Source organism: Lagopus muta, chromosome 1 (assembly GCF_023343835.1).
Source record: "Lagopus muta isolate bLagMut1 chromosome 1, bLagMut1 primary, whole genome shotgun sequence".
Taxonomy (NCBI): Eukaryota; Metazoa; Chordata; class Aves; order Galliformes; family Phasianidae; genus Lagopus; species Lagopus muta.
The window spans coordinates 79,611,702-79,632,474 of record NC_064433.1 but is presented as its reverse complement, the minus strand read 5'-3'; the positions used below and the strand labels follow the sequence as shown (position 1 = coordinate 79,632,474).

The 20,773-nt window shown below is 39.1% G+C and overlaps 1 protein-coding gene across 10 annotated transcripts in view; it reads left to right on the top strand.

Moving 5' to 3' along the window:
* The first annotated feature begins 5,515 nt into the window (after positions 1-5,515).
* STXBP5L (syntaxin binding protein 5L) overlaps positions 5,516-20,773 on the top strand; it is a 175,612-nt gene continuing 160,354 nt past the window's right edge. For 4 of the 10 annotated variants that reach the window (XM_048941456.1, XM_048941486.1, XM_048941435.1 and 1 more), the window contains exons 1-2: positions 5,516-6,428; positions 19,759-19,856. In XM_048941456.1, the coding sequence (XP_048797413.1) occupies positions 6,246-6,428; positions 19,759-19,856 (281 nt within the window). In that variant the 5' untranslated portion in view covers positions 5,516-6,245. The remainder of the gene's footprint in view (positions 6,429-19,758; positions 19,857-20,773) is intronic. The other 6 variants (XM_048941494.1, XM_048941520.1, XM_048941503.1 and 3 more) reach the window with 2 other exon arrangements.

Sequence of the window (20,773 nt, the reverse complement as noted above, 5' to 3'; positions counted from 1 at the left end):
GAGACTTAAATGCAGTAGATTATCTAACACACTCAATTAATGCTTTAAGTTTCTTCCCTGAAAGCTTACTTGATCTAGCAGTTGGCAGCCCTGCCCCCGGCAGCGGGGCTGGAACTTGATGATCCTTGAGGTAGCTTCCAACTCGAGCTATTCCCATTCTGTGATTCTGTGCCTTGGAAATCTGTCATCTCTTGCTAATGTGCTTGGGAGACTGGTCAGTTTGGTGATCTGGCTGCATATAACCTGCCTTGGTATGCATCTGATTATTTTGTCAAGGACAACTAGCCCTTTATTCCACCAAGTACTATCACATTTTTGAAGCTTTCTTCTTCTTTTTTTTTTTGGAAAGCCTAATAACCAGTGACTTTGAAAAGGCATCAGCTCCTGCTGTTTTGCAGCTATTAGGGAAGATGAAAATGTTCAGAATGGAAAAGGCATCAATGAAAATATTTTGTAAAAATAAATTCAGATAAGGTACATACTGATCAAAAGTCAGACATATGTTTGGTGGAAATTAAACCCTTAGGGAAGGAAGATAACAACTTTGCTTGCCGATGATCTGTGCCAGTTATTAGACTATTTTAATGAACCACTGCACCTTTAGATACACCAGATGTCCTACAGCTTCAGCTTGCATTATGTACACAGACTGGATTGCAAACCTGGGCCATCTGAAGTCCAAACAGCCTGGCTCACTGCAGGGCCTAGGAAAGATAGTTTTGCCTAGTCACTGATGAAGCAAGTGGGGAAAGACATAGCTAAGCTGTGTGACAGCTACTGATATATACAGTGTAGTGTTAGGTGAAGAATCTAAGAAGGGCTAGAAAACTGCATAATATACAAAGCCAGCTGGCTGCAGACAACAGACCAAAAAGCTAGCCTGAGAACTGCAACAAAGGATGATAACAAGTTAGAGGCAAAGCTAAGAAAACAGGATGGCAGTAATCCCGTAGTGGTTTCTTGTCTAACAGTTAATCAAACTGCCAGACTCTCTGGCCTACATCAAAAGCAGAACCCCAGTAAGCTGTACCCTTATGCTAATATGAGCAGTTTAGTAGCCCACAGTTATATGGTATATGGCATATACTAACTACCCAAGCGTTTACCCATCCTCTTAGACAGGTTTTGTGTCCCAGAAAGGCCCCACATTTGTCACGACTAGAAATGAAGTTCTCCCAGTTAGACATCCCAGAGTTTTATGTTCTTGCTATAGTAAAGATACAGCAAGTAACTATGGTGCAGATAATAATTACCGAGACTTTTATACTTCCCATGGCTTCTGTTACAGCCTGTATTCCACAGTCTGTTAGGAAACAACCCTTCCTTCCAGAGCAACACAATCTATATCACTTCCTCTTCTTTGGAGAACCTTCTGCAAGAAACACATTGCCCTACTGCAATGAGCCAGTAAGTAATAACTACTTAAAATTGTATGCCTGCTGTTTGGATGGCTGTGATATTTCTTCATTGAGATTTGCTGCTCTTCCAGGGTAGGGCATGTATGTGGAATACAATTCAATGGGTTACCATACCATGAAGTTATATTCTTTGCCTGAGCTGAACTAAGTTTAACCAAAGAGAGACCATGTCCACCTTTTTGCCCAGGCCTATAGCTTTTGCACCAGCCCTAATGTTCATTCAACCTTGTACAGTGCTAATCTAGCTCATTAATCCAAAAGAAAATTATTGACTTTTCTAACAAATAAATATATTGCTGGAGAGATAAAAAGCCCTAAGAGTTCAAGTGGATGGAGAATCTTCCCTTTCAACAGCAAAGAGAATAGATTTGTTCAATATGGAACACACAACTCTCTCCACAGTCTAATCCATACCTGCACATGGCCCACTCTGCCAAATGTTGCTAATACTAAATGATATCCTCATTTCTTTATAGACACATCCCACCTTGTCGCAGCTTCTTCATTACGAAAGCTTGTCTCTTGGTGTGAATTTTTATGGTAAATATTTCTATCCTGTACTAAAGGGAGAAAAAAAAAAAAAAAAAAAGGATAATGTATTAACATTACATGAGGATGATTAATTATTTTCCTACCCATTGACACCTATTGAGAATGAAAATGGCACTGCTGTTTTTTCAACAATCGCCATAGCATTTAGGCATCCAAAGGTCCTAAAAGAGTAGGAGACATTCGGCCTTTAAGCGCTAATTTGGAATAGCTTTCCACACAGTCCAAAATTTAAAGGGCTAAAGGAAACCTCCAGTTATCTTGAGAATCAAAAAACACCAAATGAGCCAGATGACAACAGATCTGAGTATGGCATCTTTAGTAAACACAGACAAAACAGTGGTGCTATGTGTGATTCAATCAAGAAGGAGTTAAGGAAGAGGAGTATTACGAAAGCAAGTCCACGCAGCTTTATGGAAACAAGTCTTGACAAGCAGGCCTGACTTCACTTTCTGATGAGATTACAAGTTTGTTTGATCAAGGTAACCACATAGATGTGATATACTTGGACTTTCCTAATAAATTCAATTTAGTACTGCTTGACATTTTGATTAAAACATTAGCATTATATAGCCTTAATAAAACACATTAAATAGATTAGGATCTGGCTAATTGATAGAGTTCAGCAAGCTGTTCTAACCAGATACTCAAAGCTGACTGGGGATATTTTTAGTGGGGTTCTGCAGACAGGAACACCATGCTTGCTGCCATTCGTTGCTCTCCTCTAGTGTCTGGAATTACAAAGAAACACATAAGATACTGGCAAATGTCCCTAAGTTTAAAGAGAAATGACCAGTTATTGAAAGTCACAGTTTTGACTGCATGGTCATAAGCGGGTTTCCATATTTCACAATGTCCTTTCTCTTCAGTTATGCAAAAGCTTGGAGGTTCTCCTACAGCTATAGTTGAAAGGCTGTGAGCTAGTCAACTGCTGGTGAGAAAACAGTACCACTGAAGGGGCATAGATTTTAACTACTAATTCACATTTAAAGAGTAGTAGGAATCAAACCCAACAACAACAAACAAGGTGCAAACAGTGAAACCAGAAGCTACCTGTGAATGATTTTTAAAAGGCAAGGAGTCAAACTGCACACCTCTGCACCATGTCTTTATTTAAACCACCAACAGTACAAACCAGAGATTAAAATTTGTTTGCAGCTTAATAAAGTCACAAATTCTAGCCTGTTGGTTAAATATGCTATCAAAACATAAAACAAAAAAGCCAGGAAGGGAAAGCAAAAATACACCAAAGAGAACTTTGACCCGCACATTATGACTGATGAAAGAAATACTGTGAAGAAAACACTGCAGGATACACTCTCTTCTTGTACTATCTGAAACACAGATTGCACTGGGATGTCTTATTTCATTTGTTATTTGTTAAATAAACATCTAAAATCTTTCCACATTTTCACCATTATATAAACCTACTGTTAATACTCTTGGTGTCAGAGCTGTCCACCCTCAGAAGCACCCTACTAATCATCATCTCAACACAGTGCAAGCCAGCAACTGCATGCCCTACCAGACTACAGCTTTTTTGTTCTCAGCTAGAGAAAAAGCAAATGTTTTCTCCTCTGCCAAACCAAAATTGTTTTTTTTTTAAATTTTTTTAAACACCAGAGCTCCAGAGCTCCACATAGGCCATTCAGTGGGACTCCTTTCTACGAACACTGTCAGAGTATCTAAGTTTCCCTATGTTCAGCTCCGTCCTGTCTCCCTTTGCACCACTTCCCAAACAGCCTTTCCAAGAAGCCCATCTCTGCCTCTGCATTTGTGTCCAGCTTACAGCAAAATGTTCAAAAAGGACTTCCGTGCTTTACATGCACCAGCGAACTGAAGAACTTTTCACTGTGTTTTTAAACAGGACGCCTTGATGTTTTGCTATAGCAAAACCATTTTTTTTCCTACAAGTTTGTTTTTTTAACTGCGCATTGGCAGTGGGAGGTTCCTAACCTTTTTCGATACTCTGAGATAGTATCTAATCACCAATACCCAGATCTTAATAACTGTTCCTCAAAAGGCAGATGTTGATATTCCAAGAATGTATGTATCCTCTTCCATTTCCAAAGACATTTTATCATTCTTCTAATTTTGTTTCTCACTTTTTCTCACTTAAAGCTATTAATCTTATCTGGTTTTCTTGCTCTAGCACTCACTGACTTCCAGGCTATTGTCCTTTCTCAAAGTCTGTCTATGACATTGTTTTTCTTCATCCTAGATACTTCAATTTAAACCTTTTCTTTCCCTTTCATATTTACAATTCATGTTGGTACCTTTCTTTTGTCTTCTGTTAGGTTTTTTTTTCCTCCTCAGATGTACTGCCTACAGTGAACACAAAGAAGTAGGACATGGCATTCTTCAAACAGCTTAAACTTTGTTTTGACTTCTCCTTATTCTACAAAACCCTGCATTTATGTCTTTACAGATTTGCTAACTTAGTGCCATCCTCTTTTTCATTCTGTCTCCTGGTCATAGCCATTACATACCTTGTTTCTCATATCAAGTCCTGTTCCTTTTTCTGGCTACTGAAACCTTTCCAGTTTCATTAGCAACGCATCACTTATTTTTCATCTGGCCATAAGTCAAGATTTATTCTTTGAACTTCACTTTTTATCATCTGGATGAGGAGTACTAAAATCACAGAATCGTATGAAACCATAAATCATCAAATAATCATAAAACCTTTTGGAACACAGATGAGTTGAAAAACAAAAGCGTGGAGCTCAGCATCATGAAGCTGACGTAAAAACTTCTTGCCTTGCTACACGGAGCTGTAGGACTTACCAGCCAAAAAAATATATTAGGCATGGTAACGAGCACTGAAATTATAAAGCACCCCTGAAGAAACTGCAATGTGACCAAGATGAATCACTTCTACGGTTTTATTATACAAGGGATGCTATATATTTAGTACCGCACATAATAAGTTTTTTACAGTCAGCTCTGGGTTTCCAACTACATTGCCAGTGCCATGTCATGAGTCACCGTTAATCGCCGACTCGTTTGTTCCCGACCCCAATACCCTTTCATAGAACGTGCAGGGTAACATTTCCCCCACATCACATCTGGGAGCCAACAGCAACACCCACTGCACCCTGTGAGGGCCCACCCCTCACCGCCCCGCTCTCAAAGCACCCCCAGCGGCAGGCGACACCCTCCCGAGAGTGCCCCGCTGCCCCGGCCCTCAGGCCAGTGCCGTACGGCCTCCGACCCCTCATAGCCGCCGGAGCCCAGCGCGCTCGGGACAGCGCCAAACGCCGCATTGGGGCGGGGCGTCGCGGAGGTTAGAAGCCTTTCCAATTGGTGAGAGCGCCTGCTCATCTTGACAGTGCACCCAATCAGGTGCGGCGGAGCTCTGCCTCGCCATCCCTCTCCCTCAGCTGCTGTTCCCGCCCGCTCGGTTTGACGATCCGCTTATTGGTCCGTTCGTCCAGCCGACCGACTGCCGAGCCAATTAGAGCAGCTGTCAATCACGAGCCGCTGTCAATCACGATCCTTTTGCCCCGCCCCGTCACTGTCTTCAGGCGGGGCGGGGTGTGGTGTGAGGGAGGAGAGGTCGGGGTGGGGGCTGCGGTCAGGCGCGTAGCCTCCGTTCCGTCCGGCACAGGCTTGGTGAGCGGGCAGCGAATGAGGTTGTCCCGTCGTCTCAGGACGGCCGCCGCCCGTCGCTCGCTGGCGAGGAAGGCGATAGGCTCCCAGTGGCTGCGCATCCTCCGCGGGGAGAGGAGGGACCGGGGCGGCTCCAGCAGCGGGAGGAGGGCGGGAGCAGCAGAGAGAAGCGCTCCGCCCAGCTCCCGGAGGAGACAGTTCTCACAGAAGGGGTGTCGAGGGGAAGCGGGGTTGGGTGCAGTCGTTTTCTTGTAGCGCTGTCGAAACAGCCGAGCACCAAGGGCGAGAGGAAGAGAGGGATGGACTCCGCTCCGTCAGATGCTGGCTTGAATTCTCCATTGACTTGTCGCTGATAGCCCGCTGCCAGATGTGGGTGTCTGGGTGGACCTCGTTCTATCGCTCCGTGTCTGAGCGTAAAGCTTAGTTCTGCTGCTTGTGGATCTTTTATTGTTATTGCCCGAAAGGACCCATCCCGCTAGCCTGACAAAATGAAGCCTTTGTATTTTTCAGTCAATTATACCTAATACCGATTAGTCGGTTTGGTACAAGGGGCTGAAGCGCTGCCTCGCTCGGAGGACCGTCAGGGACTCTCGCTACATGTAGCTGGATGTGTGGCGGCACATCCTATCGCCTTCCCCACGCCTTCTTCCTCGAGCTTTTTCCAAAATGAAGAAATTCAATTTTCGCAAAGTTCTGGATGGTCTGACCGCCTCTTCGCCCGGTGGCAGCGCTGGCGGTGGTGGGGCTGGCGGAGGCTCCGCGCATCCCGGTGGGACTGCGGGCGCCGCGGGAACTCCTCGGGAGGAGATCCAGGAAACGCTAACTTCGGATTATTTCCAGATCTGTAAGGTAAGGGCAGGGGATCCCTTCGGGTAGCGGTAAGGAAAGCTGCGTAGCTCAAGGGGTTGGGGGGGGGGGGGGAAAGGGAGGGAGAAATGGGATGCCAGTGAGCTGTTTTACCTGAGAACTGCAGTGATTGTATAAGGACTTTGTACTGAAAGGCAGAGATGTCTGTGGTGGTGGTTGAGTAGCAGTACGTTCATTGAAATCTGGTTTCGGGGGCAAATCCAGAATACACACTTTGTCTCCGAACTAGCAGCAAGATTGTGGACAAAGAGCTAATCAGGTGGTACCAATATAAATAACAAGCCATCAGACATTTAAAATTGTCTACCTGTTCTCCCCCTCCTCCTATTGCTCAGGTTAGAAAAGACCTTAAAGATCACTGAGTCCAACCGCAACCTAACCATAGTGCCTTCCTCTCCTCCTCCATAAGGAAAAAGGCACAAGCTAGAAACAAAAGATGGCACAGTGATTGCTGAACATAGCACTTTTGTTATTTGCGAGGGGTTGGGTGTGTGTTTAGGGTTTGTTTGTTTGTTTTTTTAGCATTGGTGCTGAGGATTGTGATTTTATGACAATAAACTTAATGGACCGGCATAAACGTTGAAAGTTTCCAAATTTGTTTGGCATTGGCTTTTACGTATTGGTTAGATCTTTCTGTGGGAATTTTCTCCAAGTAGCAAGCATAAAATATCTCTATGGTTTTTATTTGTGGGTTTTTTTTTTTCTTTTTAATGTCTGTTTTGTGCAAAATTGCTCTCAGTGCACGATGAAATCAGTAGAAATGACTTGGTATTTCTGACCAGCTCTGGAGTTCTAAGTAGTACTTTGGTAATGAAGTACAAAAAAAAAAAGACAGATTGTATTTTTATCCTCTAGTCCTATGCTTTTATCTTTAACATTAATTGTGTTGACTTTACTAGAAGTCCTGTTTATGTATCCATTAGGACCTGCAAAAACAGAATTTTTAGCTAGTGCAGTTTATGTTATTACAAGAGCTTCACCTATTAAGTACGCTTTCATTAGTCAGATACCAACTGAGTTGAAATTTAGGTTATAGCCCACTTCAGCACATCCCAGTATTTGAGGAAGAAGGATGAAATATAAGCAAGTAAGGCAAAACTGTAGGAGAGTGTGTGGATCTGTCCCAGTGCAATATACAGCTTTCATAATAGTGGATGTGATGATTTTATTCTGTTCTCAGACACAGTGAGTGTTAAAACTCATACAGAGTTCAGGTGAAGAAAGATGAGCTCCTATCACTTAGAACAGTCAGAGAGACCTTTTGAATAGGTTCTATACCATGGGGCGTCCTGATTAATTAATTCATTAATCTGCTGTTTAACAGTGCTAATTTATTACAGTTGTGCCTGTTTACACCGGGGCTCAATTTGACACCTTTTGCTTATGTATCCAGTATTACAACAGTTTATGACATTCAAGATATCCAGAACAGTGATTTTCCACTTTGTCCCTTCAGTAGAAAAATGATGTAAATAACCAAGTTACGTTGATGTATCTTTAGGTCTGACATTCTGAGAATTCTGAGTAAGGCTAAGACTCAACGTAATTCTTCCTTTGATAATGCCAGGGGATCTGTATTTCATGTGATAGATGTGTGGCATATTTGCCAAAATATACTATACATCTTTCATAAACAAAATCAATCAATTCTCTTTGTATTTCCCACCTTTAGCTTGATATTTCTTGCGGGCAGTTTTGTTAGGTTTTGACAGATCTGCTTAGAAATGTGGGTGCCCGGGAATACAGCACTTCTAGAAGATTTCAGTGGGCAATGTTTGCCTCTCTTTTTTTTATTCAGTTCAGAGATGTAGCTGTCAGGTTGAAATGCTGTCAGCAAAGTAAATATTTGTATGGGAGTGCGTTTGGTTGCAGCAGCGCTTGCTTATGAATGCGTGGTACTGCAGAAGTCCACTCTATGGTATACAAAGCATTGGTTTCCTTTTTTCAAGGTACAAAAGCGTCCTAAAAGCAAACTTCCCCAAATAATCTCTGATTATGAGCTCAGGAAATACTGCAAGGTTTAGTCAGCAGGCTCTACTTAATGAGCTGTGTTGCTGTTTAGTAACAGTACAAGCATGTCTGAGTGAACTGACAAAAACTCACAGGCCCCAGTCCTGCATTATGTACTGTGCAAGTGTACCAAAGGCAATGGGACTGAATGCAGGCACTACAGGGTGCGCAGTCTGAGCCGTAATTTGTACCTTAATGGATAGGTATAAGATTAAGAATACTGCAAAACATACATGTTGTCCAAGCTTTACCTTCCCAAAGCTTTTGTGGTGTAGAACTTCTGATTTTTCAGTTGTCTGTTTTCATGTTAAGTTACATAAGTAATACAGGCTGCAGTTTAAGGATCCAGGATCTGTGATCCTGCTGCACACAAAACTGAGGGAAGCTAGTGGCAGTACTTGTTTGTTATGATCTGCACAATCATGATAGATGGATTCTGCTTGGAGTAACACCCCAAACCAATTTTTTCTTTCTTTCCTGATTATTAAATCTTCATTTAGATAAGTAGTATAAAAGCTGACTCATACATTAATGATGAAAGGGCCTTACACTGCATTCTTTACTTAAATAAATTGCCTTTGTGAAGTTTGTAGGAGGTCTTCTTGACTAAAAACACTGATCTGAATCCTCTAGCAGCAGACTGGTTTTATTGGTAATGTATGTTTCATTAGTAATGCTCCTGAAAGCTGTCTCTGTTTTTTGACATTTTTGAGATACTAATTACTATGGTGTCTTCTTAAGATAAAATGAAATCTTTATAGAAGTATGCTGAATATTTCATTTTACACTGAGATGTTTACAATGAGTTACTTTTGCCATTTATGTTTGAATCATTAATGTAATCTTATGTATTGACAGAACATAAATGAAATATTCGTGAAACTATTGCACGTGAAATACCTGCAGACTTTTAAAGCGTCATAAACTTACGTGTTGGTACTTGTAGTAGTGAATCATTGCCATCTTTCTGGAAGTACTCATGTAATATGAAATTTTGGCAGAACTGTATTTTGTGACAACTGGAAGCTGAGGTGTAGGTCATCTTGTATCTAAGGCTTTTCTTGGGTATCCACGTGGTAAAAATACTGATTGTGATTCAAATTAATTGAATGTGTGAGATAGGAGAGTCATGCCAAAAACTAGATGCAATCCAATAGAATGTTAGTAAAGTTTGCATTAATTTCAAGGGTGGTGAACTTAGCTTCTTCATTTATTATTAAGGTCTGTTATCAAGGATTTTTTGAGCCATCCTGTATTTGTTTATGGCTCGTAGAAATCAAAATACGGCAGCAGGAAGAGATCTCGTATTAATACAGGAATTGGGATCAATTAGGATGTTGTAAATCATTTCAGTAGAGCTTTGAGAGAAGGGACGTAAATGGTGAAAAGAGTGATTTTCTTACTTTTGTAGGGGGTGAATTACAATGTGGTACCGAAGGTTTGGGGAAAACTGACTAAACATGAAGATGCAGATTTTGAGAACACATGGTGTGTATCTGTATGAAAATGAGTCTCCTGTAAGGAACTACTGAGGAGCTGTTCCTCAAAAGCAATCATAGAGTTGAATTTGTAAAGCAAGATGTTATTACTTTTATGCAGAGAGTGCTTGAAACCAAGATCTCCATAACTAGGTAATAAGAGTTGTGCTTGACTAGACCTACAGCCTATTCTAGTGTATTTTCTGTGACTGTTTGCAGCAGCCAGATACTCCAGAAAAGATTCTAGAACCTCTAAGCTGAACTTGTCACTGAATTATTACCCAAACTCTAATGTGGTTGTGACTGCCTTTTAAAGCCAATCAGCATCCGGTCAGTAGCCAAATTTCAAAGACAGCTTCACTTTTTCAATCTGCCACTCGCATTTCACTCCTCTGGGATAATGGCTGTAATAGAGACCCATCTAGTTTTGATGAGCTTCTCTATTATGTTGCCTTGTGATATTACATAAAGACATTTTATTGAGATATTTCAGTTTATCATGCAAATTTACACACATTATTTATCTGGATTTCCTACAACAGGGTCTTAAATTTTAATTCATCATTTTAGATATGGTAATACTCCATTTTGACAGTCCATGAAGACGAGCATCTAGTCCTTTTGGTAGCAGTCAAGTAGATATTTTAACTGGAGGTGCAGCATGAATATGCATTTCAGTGTCAATAGAAATAAGGTGAATTTCCAAATGGCAGTTTAAGAACAATTGTGCAGTAGCACACAGCTGTGTTTTTACTTATAGAAGATAAAAAAAAGTTCTTTGTTACAATCTGCCTGTAACATTTCAGTTAGCATGAGCCGTTTGGTTAATCTGTGTTGTCTCATTAAGGTCACTCAGGGCCAAAAAAAATACCTGTGTGAAGCTTTACGTTTCAGAGCAAACCCACTTTAAATTAAGCGTTAAACCTTACTTGTAAGTGCTCAGTTCATTCTGTGGTAAATACAATATGACGTTGAGAAGGATTTTTTCACACATGCTGTATTTTGGATAGAACATAAAATTTAAACTGTAGATTCCCAGTCACAGAACCACATAATTTTAAGGGTTGGAAAGGAGCTCTGGAGATCACCTAATCCAGTCCTTGCTAAAGCAGATTCCCAGAGTGGGTTATGCATCAAAATGTCCAGGCAGGTTTTGAATATCTCCAGAGAAGGAGACTCTGTAGCATCTCTGGGTGTAAGTGCTATAAGTGACGTTTCTGTAATTAGATGTCAGTAATCTTATTACATGTGTGATGATTGTAAAGTATTCTGCTTTTTAAAGTATTTGTAGTTATTTGAAATAGGGCTCATCAGCAGTAAAGAGCACAGCATATTGAAAACTTCTTTTTAGGGAAACTTGAAGATATTAAGCTACCTACAGTAGTACAACTGGACAGTTGTTTTGTTTCTTTCAAACGTGTCTTTATTTTCTGCATTCCTTTATTTGATCATTAGTCAAATACTAATCCTGAATGCATTAATGCAGACCCTCAGGGCCGACACATGCAATTACAGCTTCAAAACCATTTTAAGAGTTTTAAGGTTGCAAAACAAACCACTTGAAAATTCTAATTTTCTGATGTTTGCTTGCAAATACAGCTTTTAATTGCATTATCCCATACTTCTTCTGTAGGTCTTATTTAGCTGAACATAATGTTTGCTGAACAGAAAGCACTTCAATACATCTTTGGATACACAGAGTTTACTGAAGTATTAAGTTTCCCATGGGCTTTCTCAGCAGAAGTGCTCTTCACTGTACTTCTGAAAGCTTTATAAACATTAATGAATTGATCTTCACAGTATTTATCTGAGATGGACAAATCATTGTTCTTGCTGTATAGATAGTAACCGAGGCACGGAAGGTTCCACAAAGCCAGACTGCCTAGTATTTGCTGTTTTGAGAGTTCAGCTTGACTTGCCTTGAGTCTATATTTTTAAGCATCCTCTTTTATATCACTTGCATCTTCCAGTTATGCCTCCATCATTTTCACATTTTGTTGCATGTACCCTGCATGTCTACAGACTAGCTTCTAGGCTCTTCTCCCTTTAGATAGTCAGAAAAACTCTGAATTTCCTTCATGTCTTAGATGACTGTCGATGAAATTATGGCTTCAGACTGGACATTTGAATTGTACCTAAGATGTCTGACTGTCATCAGGCTCCATAACCTCAAACTGGTCAATGACAAAATGGAGAGACTACTAACCATATGTAAAAAGTTTAATTCATGGCCCTTTGCTCAGTCATTTATAAAACTAAGTTATAAGAGGATTGATAGTATTTCCTTTTCAGTTTTCCATCTCATCTGTAACTTGCATGCTCCTATTCAGTACCAAATAGGCATGCTTGACAGACAATATCTTTTTTTAACAATAAAAATAACTTTGATCTGCCCACAGAACAGATCAGTCTGTGTTATGCATGGAATGAGGCAAAAGTGATGAGAGAAAAATACAGGAGAGCACTGTTTGATTAATCTCTGCGAGAAGGGGACAAATTGATGTTGCACAGATTATCATAGTTTGTGAATGTCCTATTTTCTCTGGTTGTTTTTTTTTTTTTGGTGTTTTTTTTTTTTTTTTAAACTGGTTTATTGACAATATTAAAATGCAGTGTTCATAAAAGCAGTTCATATAAATGTATTAATTTCTCAAAATATATATTAGGACAGGAGGAAGCTATAGGTCCATGTGATTAGAAGTGTGAGTAATGTGCATGTGTGGAGAGAAGAGAAAGCAGTATTGTTGGGTACAGATGGCTGGTAAATACGCTCAAATGCAATAAGATGTTATCTTTGTACAGTGCTGCGTCCATTCCAAACAGTTCACCAGCAAAGTCTGTGGGTAGTGAAAAATAGGAGAGACAATCTGTTGCCTGTAGCTAGGGTCAAAGTCTGAAGAGGTACGCTTTTTATGGTTCGTTGGAGTTAAACTGTATACAGAATTGGAGGAAAAAAAATAAAAGACCCTTAATATTTAGGGGTTTGGGTTAATGGGTGTGTGTGATATAGCCCTGTTGAATTCAGTGGGACATTGTGCCAATATAGGTATAGTATGATAACATGTTTTTGTTGCAGATTTGATTCAGATCAATTAAACATTGTTGCTTATGTTTCATAAAAATATCCGCAGTGTAAGAATGTTAGTTAATGTTGTGAAGTCAAACACTCAGAAGTCCAGGACTGTTATTCAGCTGCTGTAGAAAATATAATGGGTGTACCTTTGTGTTACAGCCCAGTCTTTATTGCATCTCCTTATTTTCTTGAAGTGTCTGTTCCTATCATCCATCAGATTTGGTTTGAGCAGTGCGCAGCGTATGGGACAGATGGGTGGATGGATGCTTTTATGTTCTTCACTGTGAGAGTGGTGAGGTGCTGGAACAGGCTGCCCAGAGAGGTTGTGGATGCCCCGTCCCTGGAGGTGTTCAGGGCCAGGTTGGATGGGGCCCTGGGCAGCCTGGTCTGGTATTAAATGGGGAGGTTGGTGGCCCTGCCTGTGGCAGGGAGGTTGGAGATTCATGATCCTTGAGGTCACTTCCAACCCTGGCCATTCTGTGATTCTGTGATTTGTATTCTTTGCCATAGTTCCTGTTAGAAAATTTCCCTATTAACCACTGGATGTTGCATAAAGTCAAACACTGTAAACTCCGATGTCTGCTCTGTGCAACCCAGTCCATCTATTGCATTTTTCAAGGATGGGGATGTGCTTTCAGTTTCAGCTAACCTGCATCAGTTTTACTGCAGGAATATTCCATTGTAGCTGTGGATAAAAGTTCATTGTAGTAGGTCCGAAGAAACCTGGTTCATTCATTGCTTCTCCTTCTTTATATTTTAGTTGCTCACTGAATGAGGCAAAGGCAGGAATAATGGCATGTGATTATGTAAACAGTGATCTGATTCTTAAGGTCTTTGGATATAGTGTGTATTGCTTTGTGCCTGCTAGCTATCCCCTTGGTACCATCTTGGTCAGTACTGGGGGAACACTAACATTCAGGATTTGCTGTATTTCGCTGCTGTGAGGGAGCAAAAAGCAGCCATCAAGTACCTCGGTTTCATTCAGAATGCATCTCCCTCATCTGTGAGATGAGCTGCTGGCCAGTAACTCCAGATTAAATTCTAAATAAGGATAAAACGTACAATGTGCAAAGAAGGTAGGAAGATTATTAATTATTAATTACATAGAATTATTAGTCAGAAGTTATTAGAAGAATTATTAATAAAAAGTGGGCACAATTGGAAATACTAGTAATGAAAAGCTGGTTTCCCCCTTAGCAGGTAGGCCAAACTGTGCTTTGAAATCATTAGATTTGTTTTTAATTTTATTTTACCTTAAAGCCAAAGCTAAGTTCATTAAAGTTCATGGCATTTATCTATTTTGCACTACAGCTGAAAGAAGGTTTTTCTATAAACAGCTGATGTTCTATTTCTTGACAGTTTCACTAGCAAGAGTGGGAAGCCTCTTATGGCACATGTACTGAACAAAGCATGCAGTTTCTTCTGAAGTTTTCCATTTGCCTCCCTTTTTGCATGTATTTGTGTATGTAGTCATAACTGTCCTTTTTCTCTGTCTTAGTAAACAGTTTAAACTCAACCCACAGGTTCTACTTTAGTTTTTCCAATTCTCTCCTGCATCCCACTGGGAAGGGGAGGGAGAGTGAGTGAACAACTGTGTGGTACTTGGCCACCTACTTAACACCTAGGTTAAACCATGAGATTTGATGAGGTTAGATTTTTAAGAAAAATTATTCCCTTGAAAAATGAAAATCTAGCTAATAAAATTGTGTTTCTTTTGTGGCCTTGGATTGGAAGCCTACTAACATCTTGTCCTGTGTCTATCTTTTGTAAGCAGAGAATACTGTCACCAATCAGAGAATCTAGGCACTGAAGCATAGAAAGGAAGGATGTCATTGTGTGAGGATATAATGCATGACAACACATCTTTATGGGCATCCATCACCCACTTCTCACCGCTATAACCTCAACGAAAGGTGTAATTGTTGACCTTTCTTGAATATTTCATAGATTGCTGAGCAAGAAGCAATGCAAGTTTGTGTTAAAGCTTCTTTCCCTGCTCCACAAACAGATACAGCGTTTGCTTCAGTGAGACTTCTGTATTGGCATGTTGACCACAATTTGGAAATAGATTCTACATCCTGAGTCACAGGCTTAGACTACGTAGTTCAATTTAAACAAGTACACATCTCATCAAAAATTATTTAGCTAAGTAAATCAATTTTGCTGTCAAATATTATGCAAAGCAGGATATCTGCAAAATGTCAGTCACGCATTTTATGTTTATGCAGACCAGCACGAACAGTTTTTCCTTATTATTCCATTGGTACAGTTTAAAACAGATTTTACTCCTGTATCTTCTGGAGTTATTTAGAAAAGAACAAAATCACCTTGAAAAAATAATGACTGCAGGCTAATATAAATTACCATGTAACAAAAGTTAAGAAAAACTCCTAATACTGAAAAGCCAAATTATACACTATGAAATAACTGCGCTGGATACTGCATATTACTGCTAGGGAGATTTTCTCTTTTTGGCTACTGAAAAACATACTGTTATATTTTGTACAGCAAAAGTGTTTGTTGGTAGAATGCTGGCAAGTCCAAATAGTAAATTATATAGGAAATTTAAGTAAATTTATTTTATATATTTATATGTGTGTGTGTGTATATATATATATTTAGAATTCACTGAAAGAATATTTGCTTGAAATGATTTTAATCAAATTTAAAATAGGAATGAGGATTTACACTGAAATCGTAGCTACATTTGTAGTTGCTTTGTTTCAAATGAAATGTTTCAAATATTGTATATAAACTGCATGTCCTAGGGAGCACAGTCTGTCTCTAGAAGCTATGTGCCAAAAAGGAGACAAAAAAGAAATCTGGATGATGTGGCAAAAAGCAATCCTGGCTCCATCTGCTGTCTGCTTTTTTTCTCGTTTGAGCACCTTCTCTTTTAAGATGTTTGTGGTAGGTAGGCCCTGTATTTAGGAGAACACAGGCTGATACTTTAGGATACTTTCTTCAGGTTCTGTCTGCTATGGGGATAGCTTTGTTTTGGGGGAAAAAAATCTACTTTGTTTTGCATTTTCTACTGATTATTGAAAATTTTGGTCAGTATTGTTAATTATCTACACTGTGCAGATTAAGTAGGAATTTTCTGTCATCCTAACATCACGTTTGTAATTTTTCCCTCTTCTTCATCTCTATTAATAGATGCTGTGAGGAAGCCCAGACACAGTTCTAGAATTGTTTTTTCTTACACTGGGCTGGGAAACTGAAGTTTGACAGCTTATTATTCCTCTGCTTAATAGGCCTGATCTTTATAATCACCTTTGAGACTGCTCTAATTCACGTTAAAAACTCAATCATAACAGTTTTGTTCCATCTTAACTGTGTACACTATAGCTTTGTTCTTCTTCCAAACTGTTTTTGTCCTTTATTTGAAGCCATAACCAGTATGTGTTTTACTTCAAAATTGTCATTTATGTGGAGGATCAATGAACTTCAACAGTATTTTTTTCTTCTACAAATTGAATAATTTTGCCTGCACCAGAACTTCCAGGTACAAATATTCTGATTTGAAAGAAAGGCTGCAAAATGGGTATAGCAGTTCTGAGTCAATCCCAGAGTTCAGAAATATTTACTCAGCTGTGATCCTGGAGAGATGTATATGTCTGTGCTTTTAAAACATAGCTCTACAAAACAGGACCAGGATAAATTATAAGTCTGACTACATAGATTGCAGAAATACTAAAAAAAGACACGTGAAATGATGGTAAACACGCAGGCATGAATGAAAATAAGGCTTTAAAAAGATTGATCTTTACATTACTAGATCTAAGAAGCAATGCTGTAAGTTCCAGTCAGAATCAAATAGAAATGAATTAAACAGAAATGGAGAGATTTAAAAAAAAAAAAATTAATAAAATCTTTTCTAAAATATAAATATTTTTCTGGTAGAGAAGAACATTTATTCACAAGAGTAAAGAATTATTGCATACAATAGAAAATGAGTAGTGAAGTTAGGTCAAACATCAGATACCATAGAAAATAGATTTTATAATTCCTGATGATTTGGTGACATGAGAGGTAAAAGCATTTTTGCAGTATATGTAAGTCTAGTACCAGCTCAGGTGTCAAATATCAAATTCTGATTATGATAATCAAATTCTGAGTAATTCTCAGTAATTCTACCACTTGAGAAGATGAGAAGGTAAAACAAAACAAAAACCAACCAACAAAACTACACAGAAAAGAAAACCACACACTGCAAAAAAAAAAAAAAAAAAAAAAAACAGTTGTGGAGATCTTTGAGAAATGTCTGCATTAACATAAAAAGTGAGTCAAGATTCTACAGCTTACTGAAGTAGCACATGTTTCTAGATTTTTGCAGTCTAGATACTAGTAATTTGAATTAAGACATCCCTTATCAGCAGTAAGTAAAACATGAGTAAGATTTCTCTTAAGGAAGTGTTTATTTAACAAAAAAAGATGCATGTAGTTGTTCCTGAGCTACTTGTGAACATCAGTTTAAGTGCTTCCAGCTGAACAAAAGAAAACAGTTGTAGTTATAAGACTGTAGGTGTCATCAACTGCCTTTTCTCATCAGGTCTGCAATTTTGGAAGTTCCTGTAGAAGTTGTTCTGTAGGGTCTATTGAGTGGTTCAGCTAACGCAATTCATGAGCAGGATAATCATGAAGATAAAATATCTGAAAAAAGTTGCATTCTGCTCACTCCAGAAAACTTTTCAATCCCAAGCACACATTTAAAAAAAAAAAAAAAAAAGAAATTATTTATTATCCAAGTTTAGAATCATAGAATTCTATGGGATAGAGTTAAGGGTTGGAAAAGAACTCCAAGATCATCCAGTCCAACTGTCCACCACAACCAATATTTTCCCACTAAACCATGTCTCTTAATACAATATCAAACATTTTTTTAGTATTTCCAGGAATGGTGATTCAACCACCTTCCTGGGCAGCCCATTCCAGCATCTGACTGCTCTTTCAGAGAAGGAATTTTTCCTGATATCCAACATGAATCTTCCCTGGAGCAACTTGAGGCCATTCCCTCTGGTCCTGTCGCTACTTTTTGGGAGAAGAGGCCCCCACCTCGCCATCATCTGCTTTCAGGGAGTCGTAGAGAGTGATGAGATCTCCCCAAGCCTCTTCTTCTCCACACTAACAATCCCAGCTCCCTCAGCTGTTTCCCATTAGACTTGTACTCCAGACCCCTCACTAGCTTTGTTGCCCTTCTCTGGATATGCTTCAGGGCCTCAATGTCTTTATTGTAGTGAGAGGCCCAAACCTGAACTCTGTACTTGAGATATTATTAGGTAAACAATCACACTCATTACAGTCACTTTATTATTGTTATTATTTGTATTTTCTAGTCTAGCCTTGTTATTTTCAGTCTTTTTTTGTGTGTGTGTTGGGCTTTTCCATCATGAGATTGTTTCTGTTAAGAATCAGGCAAGTCATACTGGTCATAACTTCCAGGTTTAGATAATTTAAAATATTATTTGAGGAACTCTTAAACCTAAGGATGCATTGCATCTCTGAAAAATCAGAATTACAAGCATAGTATTCCAAATAAAGGTTAAGAAAGGATGAATGATTCAGCTGTTCATTTTGAGAACATCTTCTCTGGTGTTTTTGTTTTTTAAATTGATATGAAGGATTTTTTCGTTCGTAGACTCAATTCAGTTTATTGATTTATTGGATGTCTTCCTCTGGATAAGTTCCATTTCTGTCCTCTGTGGCTGTTCTGGTCAGGCTGAAACTGTTTGTTTGTTGCATTGTAAAATCATATTACATGTCTTTTTTTTTTGTTTTGTTTTTTTAATTTAGAGTTACAGCTGCCTTCCATTTTGGGGTTATCTTTGAATATATAGTTGGTGCATACTTTATAATCTACATCGTTACAACAAAAACATAAAATATCCAAGTAAAGAGCAAATGTAGAAATTAACATGAATGAAATTCACCTCTGTATTTAGAGCAACGTATCTTTTACAGTACTTCTGTGGAAATGTATTGCAAATAATACAGCATAAAGTAAAATCATAGAATCACAGAACTATAGAATGGTTTGGGTTGGCAGGGACCTTTCAGATCATCTAGTTCCAACCCCGTGCAGACCAGGTTGCTCAAAGCGCCATCCAGCCTGGCCTTGAGTGCTTCCAGGAAGGGGGCATCCACAGCCTCTCTGGGCAACCTATTCCAGTGTCTCACCACCCTCACAGTAAAGAATTTCTTTCTAATACGTAGTCTAAATCTACACTCTTCCAGTTTAAAGTCATTTCCCCTCATCCTGTTGCTATGTGCCCTTATAAAAAGTCCCTCTCCAGCTTTTCTGTAGGCCCCCTTCAGGTACTGGAAGGCTGCTGATAAGGTCTTCTGGACCATTCTCTTCTTCATACTGAAGAGCCCCAGGTCTTTCAGCCTGTCCTCGCAGGGAAGGTGCTCCAGCTCTTTGATCATCTTTGTGGCTGCCTTCTGGCCAGCAGCTTCATGTCCTTGTGTTGGGACCTCCAGAATAGGTTCTCCAGGTGGGTCTCTCACAAGAGCAGAGTAGAGGGGCAGAATCACTTCCCTCATTCTGCTGGTTATGCTTCTCTTTATTCAACCCAGAATACGGATGGCCTTCTGAGCTGCAGGAGCACGTAATTGGCTCATGTTGAGTCTTTATCAACTGACAATGTTGATTACAAAAATGTAAATTATTTTCCTTTACCCATAACATAGAACACACGTGCTGTTGTTTGCGGTTACGTTTCACTGACTTTGTTATTTTGTTCTGTTTCAGACGGTTCGTCATGGTTTTCCTTATCTACCCACTGCCTTAGCTTTTGACCCAGTTCAGAAAATTCTGGCAATTGGGACAAGAACAGGAGCCATACGAATGTATCCTTTCTTATTCAGAATGTACGCAATTTCTCTGTATTTGCACTCAGTGACATGAATCATCTTTACATCTAGAAGCACTCAGGTAAGGGTACAGTTTATGGTGTTATTTTATGTCTCATTTTGTTTTACTTTATTGACTGGAAAAGGATGTGCTGCTGAGGAATTACCTTTAGCTTCTTCAGTTGTCTGAAGGAAAAATTTTGAATGAGTTTTTGCTGTACGTATGGCGTATATTGGTATATAAAGCAGAATTAATTTTTTGTTGTGCTGTGAGTAAGGAGATTTTTCAGTATGTAAAGTTAGACTACAGTGTGGTGATGAGCAAAGTGGGAATTTTGAACTGGCAATAAATAAGTCAACTGTTGCAATGCAGCCGGCTGGAGAAATCTTCACTGGAAATAAGTGTGTTTGAAATATTGTTTAGACCTTCCTAAGTGAATGATGGGAAAAAGATGATTTTAGGGCATAATTCTTCTCTTCTTGGAGGAAATGTTTCAGGGAGGTAAGGTTAAACAATCTAAAAGTAGCTGTTTATCTTCATTAATTATAGGGGTACATTAGTGTCAGAACCTTATGTATGTTTTTATACTGCAGGAATTTTAAAGTTAGTTGTTTAAACAGAACAGATTGAACATAAATGAAATGAAAATTTGAACAACTTTTGTTTTAGAAAAATATGAGGAGTATATTTAAATATGTCTTTCAAAATGTTTATCTTAATATATATTTTTTAAAATTTGTCTTGATTCGAATGTATTCTAGTGTGGTGAAACTGCATATAATTTAAGAAAATTCAAGGAAAAAATAGAGGAAAGAATATAAGGAAGCTTTAGGAGTTGCAGGATACAGAAGTAGTAAGCCAATACTTTTTACAGCCTCTTGCAGCTAAACAAATTCTGGGGTTGAAAGTAAGG